Raw genomic sequence first — 18913 nt, forward strand, 5'->3', positions numbered from 1 at the left:
GTTAAATAAATGCATCAACATTTCACAGTCACATTTCAAAGTCAACAGCAGTGGCAGACAAGATGCCGAACCCAGAATACATTATACACAAGTGACGCACAGCAGCACCAGAGAAGCCTCCTGCTTTCAGAAGCCTCAGCCAAGTGATTTCAGAGCATAAAGGCAAATATCAATTTCTCTGAGGTGTGCTCTACAGCCGAGCACACCTCAAACTCATTCATCACACGTTAGGAAAGCCGGGTTGGATACATGTGGGCTGGCTGCTTATAAACAAGGCCACAACATGACTTGCTGAATGACTATCAGAAGTAACTGATACAACTGCACAGAAGTGAAATTGCCTCTTTAAGCCATTGGAGACTCACATTTAACCGCTGCCTCAACACATCTGAAATATGAGCAAACGCCAAGAGATGCCCACGGGCACTGCACCCTGGGGGAGACTGGACGGCACACAGCCATGTTCAGGGCTCCCGGTTCTCCTGTTCAGGGCTCCCGGTTATGCTGGGAGCGCCTGGCTGTCCCAGCCTGGAACAAGGAGCTCCCCGAGCCCCTCTCTCAGGGGGTACCTCAGGCAGCTTCAGCTTGGCCTAGGGAGGGGAATCCTCGCTGCTCTCCATCACCTCTGAGCTTCCTGGACCACAGGGCTTCCTCAAGGCACCCTGTCCAGCCACGAGTGGCCCCACCACGGACCTCCATCCCCAACCCACACTAACCATTGGCTCCAAGCCCCCGTGTTACTCCCATACATCAACACATGGCCATGGAGGCAAAACCATTGCCAGCATCCTCATAAGCGTGTGCTCTTCCCTGGCGGAGGAGTGTGGGCCGGGCGCTGCCCTCACACGGCCCGGAGCGGGCACAGGCCCACAGCGCAGGGGAGGAATCACCACCTGCCCCCGGCCTGCACCAGGACACAGCTGAGACCTCTTGCTGTCATTGGGGATGGGGACACATCAGTGGGAAAGGCCTAACAGCCTTTCAAACTGCAATGATTTTTCACCTCCTTGTCCTCTGTTTAGCTACCCCCTCGCCTCAGGAAAGAGCTGTCCCCCAGTGGCTGCCAGGACAGGGCAGGGGTGCATGTGGCATGCCTCGACCAAGGAGGGTGAGATTTGCTCAGGCAGGACTGGAAATCATGTGAAGGACAAAGCTGGCTCTCTCAGAACTAGAATATACACTGCCAGAGCAAGAAAAGTATATGTGGAATAAGATGGCAGGAGTTTGCAGATGCAGAAAATGAAAACAGCCCTTGTGAGGGCAGCTAAACACACCCACACGGTCCAGCCTGGCAGGAGATCAGCAGACCTCTGCTGTCTTGGCATGTGACTCCTCAGCCACTGTCCTGGGAAGCCGGCACACACAAACATCCTGTTTCTGAAGAGTTTATGTGCAAGCTGTGAGCAGATTCCATCCTTCAGACTCGCAGTGGAAGCACAGCATCATTCTTACGACATGAGACGCCAAGATTCAACACAGAACATGTGGCTCTGCAGGCAGGGGGGAAGAGATGCAAGCACAACTGCTTCTGGACACTAGTCCCATGTGCACAGCTCCCTCTCAGGGAATCTGCATTTAACTGCAGTGCTGGGTACTCGTGCTCTGGCTGCTGACAGTCTTGCTCATTGCTACAGCATCCCTACAATTGCTAACTCATCACTAATGCGGCATTCACAAGGTTCCCTACCCAGCTGCTCACAGATGGTTTTAACTTTGCTCTGACCGGTCTACAGCTGTAGCATATCAGCACGTGGTTTCAAACAAGAGAAAATTAAAGTGACCCTATTGCTCTTCTTTTTTCAGTATTTTTGGAAAGTGGAATAGCCTATACTTTCTGCAACAGCAACAAGAATTTTGGTTTTAGTAATGTAAATCATGCAGTGACAGAGGTGAGGAGGAATGACCCAAAGCGCCGAAGCATGGCTGAGCAGGCAGCCCACAAAGGCTCAGCTGTAAACACCTACTTGATCCCTGATATGCACAGGAGTCTTATATGAACTACTGAAAAGAACAGGAAATAAAATGTTTTATTTGTGTGTGCAGAGCAGCACACAGGTCTACAAACAAAGATAGTGATTCTCTCTCATCAGCCTTAAAAAAAGTACTAAATTGTAACCAAGGCAGCAGATTTGTTACCATCTGAAATTTATGATTTCTCTATAGCAACCAGCTCCCTTCTACCTGGCTGTTGCTGCCAGATGTCTATTTCACTGTAATTTAGCCATACACACGACACTGGCTTACACTACCCTTGCTCTGTTTTCCTCATTAGCAATTCTCTTTGCTTCCTGGTCATGATTTCATTAGCAGTAAGTCATGCAACAGCCAGGTGAAGTTGTACAAAGAAGTTTTTATTAAGCGTGCTGGTGGGCTGTGCTGCCTGCTAAAGCTTTGCAGAGGAACAGCCCCTGTGTTCCAGGGTGTGATGCTAAACCTGCACAGGAGTAAGGACCTTCTTGAGAGCCTTTCTCCACTGCCTCTTGGGCAGCTGTCACTCATCTCCTCTATCTACAACAGTAACCTGTAACAACATGGACATACTCCACCCTTGTAAAGCTACAGGGGCATCCTCCAACATCTTTTCTCTTTGGCCTTGTCTCTCCCCAATCCTTTTTCACAGCTTCTTTTTGTTCTCTGAAGACTTTTTAATGCTGTACTTTAAAGGGATCTCATCTCTTCAGGAGAAGGCTACCAACCACAATCCATAACTTTGAGACACTTTGGCACAAATAAACTGAGCTCCGACACCATTTCAAGGCAGCCAGTGGCTACTAGTCTTCATCTTCTTGCACTAGAATGTGCTAACCTGTAAAACTGAACACAACTGAGAATTTAGGTATAACACAGTTACAAGCCTGAACAGAGAAAGACAAAATCTTCATTTTTTAAATGAAAATCTTAGTTAAAAAAAACCAACTTGACTGAAAGAACAGTGTTGCCCTGTACTTCCAGAAGAAACAGTACTAAGAAGGTAAATTTGCCTTGCGGCTTACCCACTTATCAAAGTATTACATTCAGCTCACCCACACCTTGCTTTCTAACATTAGCCAGATTTACTTTCCTTAATAACCAACTTTTATGGCCTCATCTCTAGATGTATTTACCCAGCTGCTATGTATTTGCTAGGTGAGCATGTGTGTCACTTCATGTTTCAGAAGGGTTTTTAAGCCTTGCCTCTGGGCAGTCAGGATTTCCTGCTCTGCGGCGGCAGGAACAGAGCGAGACAGGAAACACTGCTGCTGCCACAGGCTGCCAGGGACTAAGGTCAGCGGCTGGGTTTGTGCCTTCTCATTACTACCACAGCCTCAGGACTGAATCTAGTCAAGAACTGAACTTACCAAATTGCCCTTTTATGTTTTCAGTATTTGCCAACTTAATTTGATTAAGTAACATCAGTGATATTCCTTGTCTTTAAAATACTCTGAGTATCGTGTTGCTGAGCCAGCACTGACTGATGCAATGGCAGTGCTGGATATCCACATGTTCAGTGTCCATGTCACTCCTGGGAACAGAGCCAAACCCTTCCAGCAGCCTGAAATGGGAGCAGTTGTATCACAACCCTGTCTGGAGACCATCCATTTTCTATTTTTCTATATAGAAGCATTGTGGGAAGTCAGTAACACTCAGACAAGCCAGATGATATTGAACAGCAGCATTGTGACAATCATTTTACATTCTACCTAAGTTAAAAATATAAAGTATCATTTTTAAACAAAACCATTTTTCACTTATTTCCTAATTTGATCTGATGTTTTAGAAGCATCAACTTAAACTTTACATGATTAGAGTCACATCACTGAATTTTGTCCATGTCTTTTAGAGCACACACAAATCCACTGCTGTGGTCAACACTTCTGTTTTATCCTTTAGAAGGCTGCTATGATGCCTTACAGTACTACAACAAATACATTATTGTAAAAGCTGCTGTAGTTCCCATTTTGGGGGAAGACAATACTACCACGAAGGTGGGAACAGGCAGAGTGCTACTGAGATATTGTTATCCTGGAAATTATGAACAGTCAATTGAAATTTAGATTTATTCTGAATCAAAATGAAAAATTCAAAAACTTTCCCATAAAAAGATCAATGGGATCAATGGTTTTTTCCAAAGTGCAAAAACAAATTCATAAATGAAACATTTCACAGCATTTCAGTAAAGGTACATATTATTTCAATTTGTATTCTTAAATAGTGCAAATAACAGTACAATTTAAAATATTGTAATTCCTTTTTTGAAATGGAATCTTTAATTCCAAACTAACAGCACTAGTATTTTTCAGAGACAGCACAGCAAACATTTTTGAACAGTATTTTTGACCACCTCTGCCCTTTCAGCAAAGCAGATCTTAAAGCTGATACTGAAAAAAGGAGCCACCTGCCAATTCTGGTCTCTATGGAGAGCCTGAGGAAAGACATCAATTTATGCTAAAGGTAATGTGGAATTCAAAGTCAGTGTTGGGACTATAAAACCATAAACAGTGAGCCTGTAGTATTTACACAGCTGTGGGTTCAGATCCAACTTTTTATAAAATTTATGTATTTCAAACAAAGAGAGCACTGATGGGGTCTGGCTGTCATCCTGAGACAAGTATATCATCATCTAAAATCTCCTTCAGATTGAGACTGACTGGATCCAAGTAAAAATACTGAATTTTAAAGCTGTTAATAGAAGGAAAACAGAAATCAAATGCTTGATGATGAGGCAGTCTCCTTCCTGTGAGCAAGCACACCAAAAAAATTGGATCATATTGAGCAATTGTCATAGTTCTACATGGTGAAACATACCATTCGTTCTTCTGTGCCCTGCATGCTGACTTTTGCAGGTTTTGTGCAATGTGTTAAGATTGAATAATGGTGCTAATACAAGACAACACAACATTTCTTTAAAGCAACATGTGATTTCAGCCAGTTTCGTTTAAAGGCACAAAGTCTTTATAGCAATGGTGCAGATAACTGAGAAATACTGCTTTTGCTCACATGTGATGCATTGCTGCACACAGAACTTTAACAGATTCCAGGACCTGTAACAAGGAGGTTTTACATGAGAGATGAGCACAGCAGCAGGAAATCATATACCTATTGCGACAGCTTAATACAACAGGGCTTTGAAATATGGGGAAGCCAAGTAAGACAAGGTTTGCTTCTGTATTATATTGAAAGAACTTTCAAATAAGCAGCTGAATATGGCCCCCATCCTGCTCTCACCAAAGATGAAATTCTGAACCAAATAGCCTGGTAGTGTTGTGCCCTTCCTTCTCTGAAATTGTCTCTTTCCTGTTGTGCTTTACATGGGACACAAAAGCAGAGCTCCTATTAGCATACATTTATAAATTCAGTCTCTTCTCTCCCAGCAAGTGCCAAAGCTTTCCTAATAGTTTTCCTTATGTAAGAGTTCATCAGCAAATTAAAATAAAGCAATATGACAAGTTAGTAGAATATATTTGTTTAGTTTCATCACAAAAAACACATACTGGTTTAGGCTGATTTTCTTTTTATTAATAATATAAGGTTCTGTAATCTCTTAACATTACAACTGAAGCTTTACAGTTAATCTCACACTAAAATGACAAACACTGTTTGGCTTTATTTGCAGAAAATTAAATTACAACCTTGATAAATATACATTTCCAAAACTGAGAAGCAATTTGTGTTTTCTGGATTTCAGTGCTAATGTATCCCTGCCTTTGAAATTGGTTTCAGTTAATTAACATTGCTACGGAAAAACTATTTGGCCTGGCCTCCATTCACAGCTATAAGGCAAAGATGACATCTCTAACTTAACCACTATACTGTAAGTCAAATCAAGACATGTTTTTCTTTGACTGTAAGACTTAGATCCTGGATCAGCTTTTAACAGATTTGCTTCTTTTCCCTCCAAACTTTTATAAAGGTCTCTCTAATGTAAACATATTTTACAGTCAAGCCATAGTCACTCTCTGCACCTTTCCTCCTTCAAAGGGAGCAGAAGCTGTGTAATTAGAAGTTATTACAAGCTTAATTAAAACTGCTTGTAAGTTACATATGGCCAAAATAGTCAAGGAAATGCAAAAGTTGTGTTTTGCATCAGCACTTCTAATCTGCATGGATCAAACTCCATGTCTGAACAGGCTGCAGCTACCGGAAGTGAAGTCTGTTGAAAGGAAGTAGGGTGTACAGAAGGAAGAGTGGTGGAAGACTATAGTGTTAGAGAAAGCAAGATTTTGTTTAAATGGTGAATGATCTCTATCTGGGTCTTCTGAACTTAGATGTTTGTCTATTTTCATTACCAATGAGAAATTAAAGACAGTAAAACATGTTTCAACTGCAGTTTAAATTAAGCTCTGACCAGTTCATAAGATAGTATTTAGGAAGACAGCAATATTCATTACATTTGCAGTTAATCTCTTCCTCAGAGCTCTCCAGTGACAGTGCTTTGGGACCCTTGTAGCCTGTTATTTCACCTTCCCATAGGACAACTGACATACAGTAAAAATCTTTACTGCATTTTAAATCACTTCAGAAGTCAGTGGCTATTTAAAGGTTAAAGAGTATAAGGAGTTTTTACCTGCATACTTTCAGTACAAAAAAGGATGAGGAAACCATAGTCAGAAAATTAAAAAATGGGGAGAATGTTATAGAGCTGTGCTGTACTTTAGTTAAAATCTTAAGAGATCAGTATTACTAAGCTATGGCTACTTGTTCTACTCTTTGTGCTGCCATTCTGCAAAAAAGCTTCACATGCTTTCCTTCAAAATTAATTCTTCATAGCTACACAAACTTTCATTGAGGCACATAAACACCCTTCATATTTACCAGCTCCTAGAAAGGTCTCCACTGGGGTGTGACACAAGCCATCAGCAAGAGGCCAGCCGTGGCCACGGCGTCGCCAGCGTGCAGCTGAGCAAGTCCCTGCACCGCCCTGTGCAGATTCACCCACCGAGACACCTTGGTGAACTTAAGGAACACTTAACCACAGTGTGAAGGCTCAGTTTCCTACAACAGACTACACCTGCTGTTTTGGTTACTGCTGAAATACAAACTCTGGGAACAAGAAAAAAGAACAGATTTTTATACTGAAATGTTGTGAAATAAAAACCATTCAAAAATCAATCCAGCTGCATTAAAAATATCACATGAACATTCTTATGATCTGCAAATCATAAAAAGTTTTCCTAAATTACCTTGACAGCATTCAATTTAAAGTCATGGTTTGAGTGTCCATGTTTTTCAAACATTTGAACTGTAGCATTGAAATTAATATCTTAGAACAAGTTCAGAGTTGTCTGATATGCAGTATTTTTTCAAGCATTTTATACTTTTTTTGGTATATTACCAAAATTGAAAGCTAATTAGACAGTATTCTAAAATAGTTTAAAAACAAAAATGCAGTTTCATAATTTTCTCCTCATTAAGGGCACTACCAATACAAAAGGTGTCCAAACTGACACTACAGAGCTGTAAAGCAGTTGACTAGAGATAGTGTCCTCAAAGGATAATCTGTATTTTTTTCCCTTATGCATATACATTAATTATCAAAAAGTTGGATAATTTGCTTTAAGAAAGAACCCACCTTAAAAATGGATCATGAGTATTGACAAATATTGTTTATTTTACTGATAAGTTTCAATGTAAAAATGCTTACTCTCACATGATACTGATCAAGAAAATATTTCATTTTCATAAAGTTCAATGGACAATTAAAATTGTGGCTACTTGTGAAGTAAATAAATGATTCATAAAGGCCATAGGAAACTGTACAAAACTTAAATCTCACTTCCAGGATGACAGTAGGTTGTCCATTTAAGTGTTTTATTAAACTGTTGTGACTGTTTCAAAAGACAGTGCTGGGCAGTTTCATTTGAGTAACTGAAAAAGATATTTTGCATCTGTGCAAAACAAACACAACAGGAACAAAACCCATACGCACTAGGACTGAAGTACAGATGAACACAAAATTTTGTTACAAACCTGTTTTCAACTTACAGTGAGAAATGTCCGTTGTACAAAACTTAGTGACTGACCTATAATTAATTTAAGATTATCCCAGCAATGCAAATACAACTCAATTGTGTAAGATTTTCCAGTAGTACTACAGTGAGAGACTACTGAATTTTTAGTAGTTTGACTTACACTGTCTCTTTTGCTGAAAGCCTACATTTGTACTCTTAAAAGTATTTGCTGGTTACAAGTCTGTTACATACTTAATCCAGTACAGGGAGGTACTCCTTGGTGTTCTCTCATCTGTCTCTTAGCAGCTTTCCTTTAGCAGGAGGCTGGGCTGTGCAGCTGCTTCTGTAGAAAACACGGCTGTCAGTCATTGTCCTCCTTGCAGGGGATGCTTTAAGTAAGAAACATCTGGCAGTATCCAGCACTGAAAACACTCTCAGCTGTGCTGCCTAGCCCATCTTGGAAACCCAAATTTGCATTTTCTGGTTGGTACTTTCTGCCCAGTAGGTTGGAATATTGTTAAGTAAAAGTCCATAAACATTAACAGTGATGTTTACACTTTATTGGGGGAAGGGGGAAGGGAATAGCAAAAATCAATGTAAGTTACTAGTTTTTAAAGTTTAGTCTATGTTATATTTGATTACTGGGATATCGATACAATTAAATTGGAGGAATTTCAACAGTAATTTTTAATTTTTAGTACATCATTTGTGCAGGGCTTTATAAAAGATTTTTGTTTCCAAAGATGTTATTGGGGTCCACATATTCTTTAACAGATCTCAGCATTCCCAAGCCAACATCAGAGATGCTCTCCTTCATCCAGCGCTTCCGCAATTTGCCTACTGGAAAAACAAAAACAAAGTGTTTCAATATATGGCAGGATTCTAGGAGCCAATCAATCTTGTGACCATGAATGAATAAACATTGTGTGATAAATGCTTTTATTCAAAAATGAGAAATGTTTTGCTTTATTTGATTTATTGAGCCCACCAGACTATCAAGCTCATTAAGCTCAGCATACTCCCAGAGGAAGACTGTGTTCCACACTGTCTACTTTCTTTAGAAACTATGAAATTTAGATGAAGCTTAGGCTGAAATCACATGTTCTATTAAGACAAGGAAACAGTAGTAAGTTTTAAAAAGCTACAAACTAATTTAAAGTTGGAAACTGCAGAGGAGATTACTAAAAAGCAGAACCCCACATTTCTTGATTACTTTAAAGTGAAAACATAACTCAATAATCAAGCTTAAATCAGTATTGGTTTAAATAGAAAAAAAAAATGTTTCTATGAAGAAGGCTTAATATGTTATTTAAAGACTTCTCTGCTGGCTAGTAATTGCTCAATACCATTACATAAGAGCTTTGTTTCCCATGTAAAAATGGTATTCACAACATATACCAAATACAATCAAAACTGAAACAATCTTTTAAGAACTCATTTCCTAAATTCTTACAATAGTCCTGTTAAATGGCCAAGTGTTCACATGCTAATTAACCAAATCATCAACTCAGATTAACAGAGCATTCAAAACTGAGGACATTTTTTTCATTAAAGACACTCTAGCATTTAACTTGTCAGCCTGAAACACAATCCATTTGTCAGTATGATAAGACATAGTAAAGGTTTGAGAGACAGAAGCTTTAAGAGTATCTGAAGCTAAATTCAAGCCATCTTTTGTGCCCTGTTTCAGGGTAACCATCAAACTGTCATCAGAATAATAAATTACAGGGACACCTCTGGAGAACAGAGTATATTTGTTTATACCTTAAGGAATACGAGCCAGTCACAATGCCAACAGAAAAAGCAAATAATGTGAGACAGAATGAAATTTGCAGTTTGCTAGAAAATGACTATTAGCAGCATGTGTGTCAAGTTTAAAGATCACAACTGAAGGACAAAAGAATTTGTCATGTGGTAGGAACCCTGGCTGTATTTTGCAGCACCAGCTCAAGAGAGAATCCCCATCTATGAATATACTGTCACTACAATGGGACTGTCTGAGCACACTGACGTGGTTGAATTTTATCTGTTAAAACTTTAATACTACTACAAAAGACCTGAATTGTGGATGTGGCTTGACCATCCCCTCAAGTCACTCACTCTGGCTCTTACACAATTTTTAGTCATTACTATTCTCAACTGTTATCTGTAATATAGTTTCAGTGAATGTGTTCTGTGGTTATGGATGTAATTGTCCTGAAAAGACTGCAAACAACTGCTCCAACAAGATGGAGCACATTAGAATCACAGCAGGATGCCCAACAGCTAGCATGCCTGCCTCTTTTACACCTCCAGTAATAATGCAATTCCACAAGGAACTGAACTACTGTCTGAGCAGCACCAAACAGTCGTTGCATATTTAATGAAGTCGCTCACCAAGTGCTGGAAAACAGAAGGTGCTTGGAGTGCATCATTAGTTCTGTCAAAGTGATAATTTACACATCTATCTTGTCAAATTTTCTATGGTTTATACTTTTGCAATAATAAATCTAACATACATCTGATTAGTGAACTGGAAAGAAAAAAAGCTGTACTACAGTTACCAGCAGTCCTTCACAAACATGCTCAACAAAAAGATTTTAACCCCTTGATAACAGCAAAGTTGATTCCCTGCTCCTACTATTTGTGTCAATAAAACATACATGGAGTTTACAGCTACTCAAATTTTCACATTAAGAAAGAAAAGCTGAAAGTTAAAAAGTTTTGAAGCAATCTCTCCTAATTCTAAGCTGGTCCATCAGATAAAATGGAAAACAGATGAAATGAAGGAAAGGCTCTATGAAAATGAGAGCAGTACTTAGAAAGGTCATTTATAAATTGTTTCACTTCAGGTTAGTGGTGTGCTATACATTTTATGGTCCTTCTTTTCCACAGGGCAACCTAAATGGCTTCAAGGATGAGAAGAGAAAAAGAGGAAGAAAATGCCATAATAGTAAAAGATGTTAGTGTGAACATAAAAATAATTCCAAGTGACCAAGTTGCTTACCTCTAAGCGTAGCTAAAGAACAGCTCTGTGCTCAAGGAAGCCTTAACTTCCCTAACAATAAGATCTCAGTTAAGCCTGATCTTATCCCAGACTACAGAAAAACAATTTCCTATTTCTAGCCTAGAGAAAGTAGACTTTTCAGTTTTAGCCCTACATGATGGCACTTACCTAGAACTGACAGGAGACAGTGCACAAAACCAAAATTGATACAAGCATCTACTACTTACAGGCTTTCAGCATAGTACACTTTTCAGAATTAAAAAATGAGATCAAAGTCACCTGATTCTACATGCTACATCAAAACATTATTAACAATATATTTGTAGTAGCTTAGCACAGCAGGTTACTACTTGTCAACTCATACACACCACCACATGCACAATCCTTGTGCCCCAGCTGGAAACAAACACAGCCCTTCCTTCTTGCATCTGAAGGGATGGTGTCAAGATGATGGAGCCAGGCTCTGCTTGGTGGTGCCAAGCAAAAGAGGTAATGGGCACAGGAAAATCCATCTAACCATGAGCAGTGATATCTTTACTGTGCAGGTGCCCAAGCACTGGAACAGATTGCCTAGAGAGGGTGTAGAGTATCTCTCACTGAAGATATTCAAGAACCTTCTGGACGCTTTGCACCTGTGCAATGGTGCTCTAGGATGGCCTTGTTTGAGTAGGGAAATTGGATGAAATGACCCATTGTGGCTCCTTGCAACCTTCCCCATTCTGTGATAATGTTATGTATCCAAGATGAGGTATGAGAGAATCAGTTCTCAAGTTTTACAGGTGGTAAGTGGCCTGTTCCTGAGGTGTGCTGAGCAGTCTAACAGTGCCGTAAAACATTCACTGCTAGGAAGCCAAAAACCTGCAATCCAAACCCCAGCCTATTACACTGAGTACAAACCCCACAGCGTGGCAGGGAGCCTTCTTCTCACAAGGTACCTCAGATCAGAAAGCCAAGGAGCTTGGTCACTAGCAACTCCCAAGACAGTCCAACACCAACTTTATTTTTAGGTTTTTATCTATCATTCTAGTCCACATACAAAAGAGAAATACGTAACTAAGTATTTTATATTTATATTTACAGCTAAGTAACTTTTCCCCAGGTCTGATACATGCTGCTCCATGCTGGTTCCATTGGAAAAGTTGTTCATCTTTCTACTGCCCTTTCTCACTTGCACATCTTCGAAAATGAACCTGGAAGGCTACAAAAAGTCTGGTGCCTAAAAATGGAGTGAGCAAACAGCAGGCAGCAGTTGGTTTTCTCCCTTTTGGAATATAAACTACCAGGGCACACATGAATGGTTTTGTAGGGAAAGTTTTCATGTAGCTGATTGATTCCAGGAATTACTCCAGAGCCATGCAGAACAGATTTGCACTGTGTGATCCCAGTGGAAATAGGTTCTGGTGGCACTGCACATGGCTCTGGACCTCCTCCGCTCCAGCCCTTTCAACTTGAAGAGTCACTTACTGCATAACAACAGCTTTGCAGAAGGGGCAGCAGTGACAGGTCCTAAGAAGGATGAGGCTCATCCAGCTGTTGCTCCTCCTGAAGCTAGCTATCCCTCCAGAAAGCAGCTCTCTCTGTCCTTATAAACTGCTTAAAATGCTAGTTCACTTCCAGGGAGAACTCTGCAAAACTGAGGTCAGTGCAGTAAAGTAAAACATGACAGCACTGGAGTATATTGGACCAGTGTATACCAAGTCTACTGCATAATTAACACCACCACCATAACATCTTGCATATTTCCACTTGGTAACTTAAGAGCTGAAATACTTTCAAGTTTGGTATTGATGAATCAGGAGATCCTTTCCTTTTTTTTTTTGTTTAAAAAAAAAGCACTGAAGATGACTATTCTATTAAGACTTTCAACAGACCAAGGAAGAAAATACAACTGTGTTACTGTATTATTTAACATGAGGTTACATGTCTAACAAACGTATCAGTTTCAAATCATTTCAATGAGCAGAGCAAACTCTAGTATGCTTAAGGGTAGAAGATTTTTTTTCCCCCCCTGGGTAGAAGAGAAAAGAATGTGTTCAACTCCTCCTTACAAAAGAACTTTATAATTTCAGAATATTTTAGTTTGTCTGAGTTAATTACTGTAGTGTACAGCTTACGCCAGAGCCTCTTAATGCCAAAAAACTGCAGTGTCAAACATGTAATTGAATGCAAATAAGGTGTAAGGTTTATTTATTTTTTTTTATTTTGTTTTGTTTTGGGGGTTTTGCTTTGGTTTTTAGTGTTGTGGGATTTTTTTCTTCTTTTGTTTTCCTACTTAAACTGCCATTGATACTACAGCTAAACCCATGCAGCTCAGGATACCTGGTTAACCTTTACTCTAATCAGTTCTAATCAGTTGTCTAGAAAGTAGAAGGAAATTAGTTCTATTATGTTAAGTGGCTAAATGGGGCTATCTTCCTCAACCCCACAATCTGATAATTGTTTCCTTAAGCAACCAGTTGTAGTTAAAACAGTCCATCAAAGGTAAGCAATATATCATTACTTTTTACACTGTTCTTTAGTTTTACATAGGTCCTTAGTTTGGTAATATGAAAGGGATCAGGTACAAATCCAACCTTCCCCCTTTCTCACCAAATCAAAAGGGTTTTCTAACCAAAGGGGTTATAGTTATATTTACACACCAGGCATACTTACTGATACTTCTTCAGCACATGCTATTTCATGAGTACAAAAAAAGGCACGTTTGATAACAGAAATTCAAGTGTGACACATCATATGGGTGTTTTTAAGACTTGCCATAATTTATTAGAATAATTATTTATCTGAACTTAAACTTGTATCTACAAGAAATTGTCATTCCTAATGCTGCTTTTTAAATGCTAAGTTTCTAAACACTATCTATGACTCTCAAATCTAAAGATACCCAGTGCCCAGAAAAGCAGAAGGATCAAAGCTATGCTTGAAGATGTGCAGTGTCCTTCTGAGTGTAGGACATGGTCCACAGCTATAATGGGGGGTAGGGTAAGTAAATCCCCACACCATATCCACAGTAAAGTCCTTCTGAAGCTACTCTTCATAAAATTAAAAGTACCACGATTTCAGTTCTCACTGTGTATCTATCTGTAGCTGGTACTTCCCCAGATGTAAAGTAATTTATATATTTACACAACTCAAACTGTCATATGTGACCATTTCTTCACTCAAGGAGTATATGAAGATTGACTTAAGCAGGCTTTGTATTTCCTATAGCCTCAAGTCCCAGACTACATATGTTTTCTTTGATACACAAACCCACAGTTAAAATAGCTCCATTTATCACAGTGTGATTGTAAGCAGACAAATCAGCCTGTCTGTTTCCAGATAGTGAAAACAACTGTTATTAATCACAATTACAAGACAAACACCAAAGGAAATTGCACCAGTATTTTCTTTTACCACATACAATAGACCAGTCAGTGCTAAGAGTGACAAGGCTTGAAGGTCAGTAAATAAAACTGACAATATTAGGCTAATTTTCAGCACCACATCTACTAAGCACTGGAAAAAAATAATCTTGAATATTGAACACAATGAACTGCCACACAAAACCACTCTAAGTGGAAAATATGTATTAGTATCAGAGGCAGTCATGCATACAACAGGAGCATACATAGTCAAACAGGAACCCAGTTTTCATAGCTGTAGAGTCAGAAGGTTCACGAGTGCAAGGGTTTGAAAATGCTACATCATTTTTTTTTCTGGTTCAACACATGTGGTAAGCAAGGTTTTATATGGTGAAGGCAAATACGTCCAAATGACAAGCTCCAGTTGCATGTGAGTTGGATGAAATGCTAGTTACAGTGAAATAGAGCTGCCACAGCAGGGAAAGCATGGGAGTACATCAAGGGGGTAATTCCACATCGACACGTCCACTATACCACCATATTAAAGATTTAATCAGAGGACCATAGGAGCATATCAAACAAAAAATACTGAAACCTTTTCACACGTTATTACCTACACATCCTTCAATATCCTGATACTGCCAAAGCAGAGTCCATTTCAGTTTCTATTACAAAGCAAGATGCCTGAAAACAGCCCTAGCTAAAATCTTCAAGTCTGGGAAGTCACTGACATGTTTTAAAGCACAGCTTCTGCCCTTTAGTTTTTTTCCCCACACAAACCTTTTATAATTACAGATTTTTTTCTCCAGTTTTAAACCATTACCCTTCTTCTTTGCTCTTATATCTGTGACCAGGCAATGCCCCAAGAAAGCAGAGAGATGAAATGCATTAAGATAATCAGTTTCAAGAAGGTAGCTGCACAAATCACACTGACTTCACAACAAGTCTTCCTGACATCCAAGGTTATAGCATTATATAGGACGCATGCAATCAAATTAGACTATCCATGTATGTAGGAAAAGCACCGGTAAAGCATCAGGAACAGGAAGTACTGCTTACACGTAACACTGGTTCTTAATATTAAAGCACAAAGTACCTTGTGAAGATGCTAGTAACACAGGAAAAGTAATCCCCAAACTCTAAGAGAGAAACTAGGTAACTAGAACTTATCAAACAACAGGCCAGTAAAGTTAACACTTACATAAATCAATTATGCAACAAATGGTAGATTGCAACACAGTCCAGTTTAAAGTTACTGGCTCTTTTATTCAGACACTTCACCTCAGTGCTCTGGAATTTGGGCTAACAGCACTCACAAAGCCACAAGGGACACAAATCTGTGAAACTCCCATTTGAATTCTGTGTAATTGAATATATATCTACATAAGGATCAGTAAAAGTTGTTTAAGACAAACTGATCAAACTGGAAATAGAGTGAGAAGTTTCTAGATAAAATGCCAGGAGATCTTCTCCCTTGAACTTCCCCCAGCAACTTCAGTTAATGTCATGAAATCTTTTTCAGAATTCTACTATAAACTATTTTGTACTTGCAAATATTCAGTGGTTTCAAAGAGACTAATATTAGACTGAGAACATTACCTCCATGGTGATGTGAAAGACTTCCTCCATTGGCAAGTATTTCTTCTCTAGCAGCCCTCTAAATTTGAAAGATACAGTATTTATTCAACAGCAATTGCACAAGATTTTTGGATTTCATTAAATGCTTGCTATTGCACTCATACACACAGGTGCATAAAAAGTTTCTGAAGTAGTTAGAGTGCTTTATATAGGTAAACATTATAGTTCAAGCAGATAAAGGTAAGTAAGAGTCTTCTAAACAAACATTATCAAAGCCAAGACATTCCAAATGACATCTCTTGTAACAAATGTATTATTCAAGAATAGAATATTCTGGATCACTTTCCCCTTGTCATAACTTAAAATAGTCCAGTGGCTGGGATGCTCATTTGGAAGATGATTAAGTCTCAATAAAGAAGTCTGAAAACAGTCTCCTCAGAGTGATTCAAGATCCTTATTCACATCAGAGTTCAACCCAGATCTTCAAGATCTGGTTGAGGCAGTGAGGTACTTTACAACAGACAACCCTTTCATAGGTGCAGTTTGTGGCAGAAAACAAAATTTAGATTTTATGTTAACAATGTTCAAGTTGTAGAATCTTCTTTGAAAGTTTTTATAAGCAGAAGGACTACTCTTATTTTTTCGAAAGAGTGCACTTTTTTAGGAATATAACTGTAGCTATACCACTAAGAGATTTTTTCAGTCTGCCTTAGAGTACATACACTCAGCAAACTTACTTTGTTAGGTTAAATTTAGTCACTATGATGGAAGGTATGCATCCAGGACACCATACAAACTAATTCCAATAAAAGTAATATCTAGGTATAAGTTTCATTAAATGAACACTCAAGTATTACATTCTTCAGTGCCCTATATGCAATAGCATAGAAGCCTCTGAACTTGTTGATAAAACTTTGCATCCACTTGCCAAATTCATGAGAAATTTCTAAAGAAGAAGCACGAGAAGAATGATATCCCAGTTATAAATACTATTTCTCTACAGTCCTATTAGCAATTTTCTGGTGCTGAAGTTTGAGCTAGGAACCAGAAGGTAGGATAAAAAGCAGTTTGGCCATAGTCCTCCTAAGAATTACATCTTGAAGCTAACAAGGCTATTAGTTTCCCCTAATTAGGTAAGTACAGCATTTCAGCAGCTGAAGCATTACAGCAGAAGCACTGCAGAGCTCCTTGGCCAATGCTGAAGCAGCTTACAACTGGTCTAATAGACTGGACTTAGAGCAGTGCTTAACACTGGGCCTAACAGAAATGGCACGAGACACAGTACGATTCCTTATTCTCTATATGCAGCACTATTGATTAGGTATGATCTTGACAGTTTTACCATGCATTTACAGACTGAGTATCAAGCAGAAAAAGTAGCTTTGTAAATAATGGAACTAAGGAAGACTAGTTTCCCATAGATTTGGAGTTTAAGGTTTGAAGTTTCTGCCATCTAAGAAACTCCAGGTCAAGCTTTTCTATACTTCAGTCAGAACTATTGATTTACTGGTATCTAAAACAATCACCTGGTAGTGTTTACTTGATGAACACTTAACATGTACCTCTTCTTACTGATAATGATCAAAGCTTTACAAACAGACTTTCGAGATCTTTCATGCAAAATCCTGTAAGTTTGGCCAATAGGTTCAGAACAAAATACAGGTTATCAGTTTTTCCCCCTTTAACCATTGTTCCTTCATACATTACCTCAATTTGTTCATAGACATGAATAGGATCACTAATTCCTCTGTAGTTAAAGGCAAAGTAGAAGTAGACACATGCACCTGCATCATAAGTCTGTGTCACCCTGTTGAAGAGAACTGCATTACAAACAGAGCTTTATGACATTAAGCCAACCACTATGTGACATTATAAAATTCCTAAGATTATTTCCTACCTTATTCAAAGAGACAGCATCTTTTTAAAAAATGTTATTATCCTTTTCGCTCCTAATCCATGAGCAACTCAATGCTATGACTTTGAAAGCTGAAGCTCTTAAGTCATTACACTTGACTCTTGTCCATATAAGCAAGAGTCTAAAGTCTAAGCAAGTGCTACTAATCTCTTGGATTCCCCACTCTTCCATGAAATCCATTTGCAGGTTCAAGGGGAAAGTCAAGGGTACTTGCAATAACTTTGTAATAACATCGCTAGATCTCTTACTAAATAAGGATTTAAGAAAAATTATTTAGATTACTGCATGGCTTACCTACAGGTGGAAAGAGGAGCAAACTGAACACCCTTTTCTTTGCACTCTCGTACTATCCTCTCCTTTACATTTCTACAAAGGTCCAAAACCCTGTAACAGGAAACACATTAAAATATAAAATTTTGGTAAGAGATTTTATACAACTCCTAAAAAAATGAACTTCATCAACCTTTCTAAAAAGCATAATCTAATGCAACGCAAGAGTACCTTCAAAATCACTGTTAACTAATTTAGACTTTGTTCTTTGCTTTTTCTGCACTTCTGAATAGCAAGTTTACTCTGAAAGAGAGAACCTGAAAGTTCTTCTTCAAAAGGAAGGCAGAAGTGTCAAAAGTGTTCAAAAAAAAAAAAGGAGGTTACCTACTTCTGCATGTCTTTACTTTCTTAGCAAAACAGTCTCAGTTTTGGTGAAGTAGTTAACAAGTACAGAAGGAATCCTGAGAACTCATAGGTCTGGCAAAATATACTAACACCATACCTTTGTGTTGCTGCAAGTCCAAAACTGGAGATCTTTCAGCTGGGCAATACTCTGACAACTTGAAACACTATAATTCTAATATGGCAATGAACTATTAGACCTTGTCAGAAGCCATACTTGTTCTGCCTTTTTTTTTAGGTTCTTCTTTGCCATTTGCCCAAACGCAAACAAAGTACTAGGGCAACCAAAAGAAATCACTGTTTTTCAAATGACCATTTCTGCAGTTACACATTCTCCCACAAAGGTCTGCAGTGCCTATAATTCAGATTAAGATGTTTTACACAGATTTAAAACTACAATTTGTGAATCTTTAGATTCACAGAACACAAGAGAATTTAGCCATTTAGTGAGTAAGAAAGTCAGCTAAATATTTTATTCAAGTATCTGCCACCT

The 18913-nt window shown here is 38.8% G+C and overlaps 1 protein-coding gene across 20 annotated transcripts in view; it reads right to left on the reverse strand.

Annotated features, from left to right (window-relative positions):
• Positions 1–7568: 7568 nt before the first annotated feature.
• The window catches only part of AGPS (alkylglycerone phosphate synthase), a 77033-nt gene continuing 65688 nt past the window's right edge, over positions 7569–18913 (reverse strand). For 19 of the 20 annotated variants that reach the window (XM_033516185.1, XM_019007448.2, XM_019007449.2 and 16 more), the window contains 4 exons: positions 18043–18132; positions 17541–17640; positions 15855–15912; positions 7569–8768 (listed from right to left, as the gene is read on the reverse strand). In XM_033516185.1, coding sequence (XP_033372076.1) covers positions 8647–8768; positions 15855–15912; positions 17541–17640; positions 18043–18132 — 370 coding nt within the window. In that variant the 3' untranslated portion in view covers positions 7569–8646. The remainder of the gene's footprint in view (positions 8769–15854; positions 15913–17540; positions 17641–18042; positions 18133–18913) is intronic. The other variant, XM_019007442.2, reaches the window with a different exon arrangement.

The sequence above is a fragment of the Parus major genome, chromosome 7 (assembly GCF_001522545.3).
Source record: "Parus major isolate Abel chromosome 7, Parus_major1.1, whole genome shotgun sequence".
NCBI lineage: Eukaryota > Metazoa > Chordata > Aves > Passeriformes > Paridae > Parus > Parus major.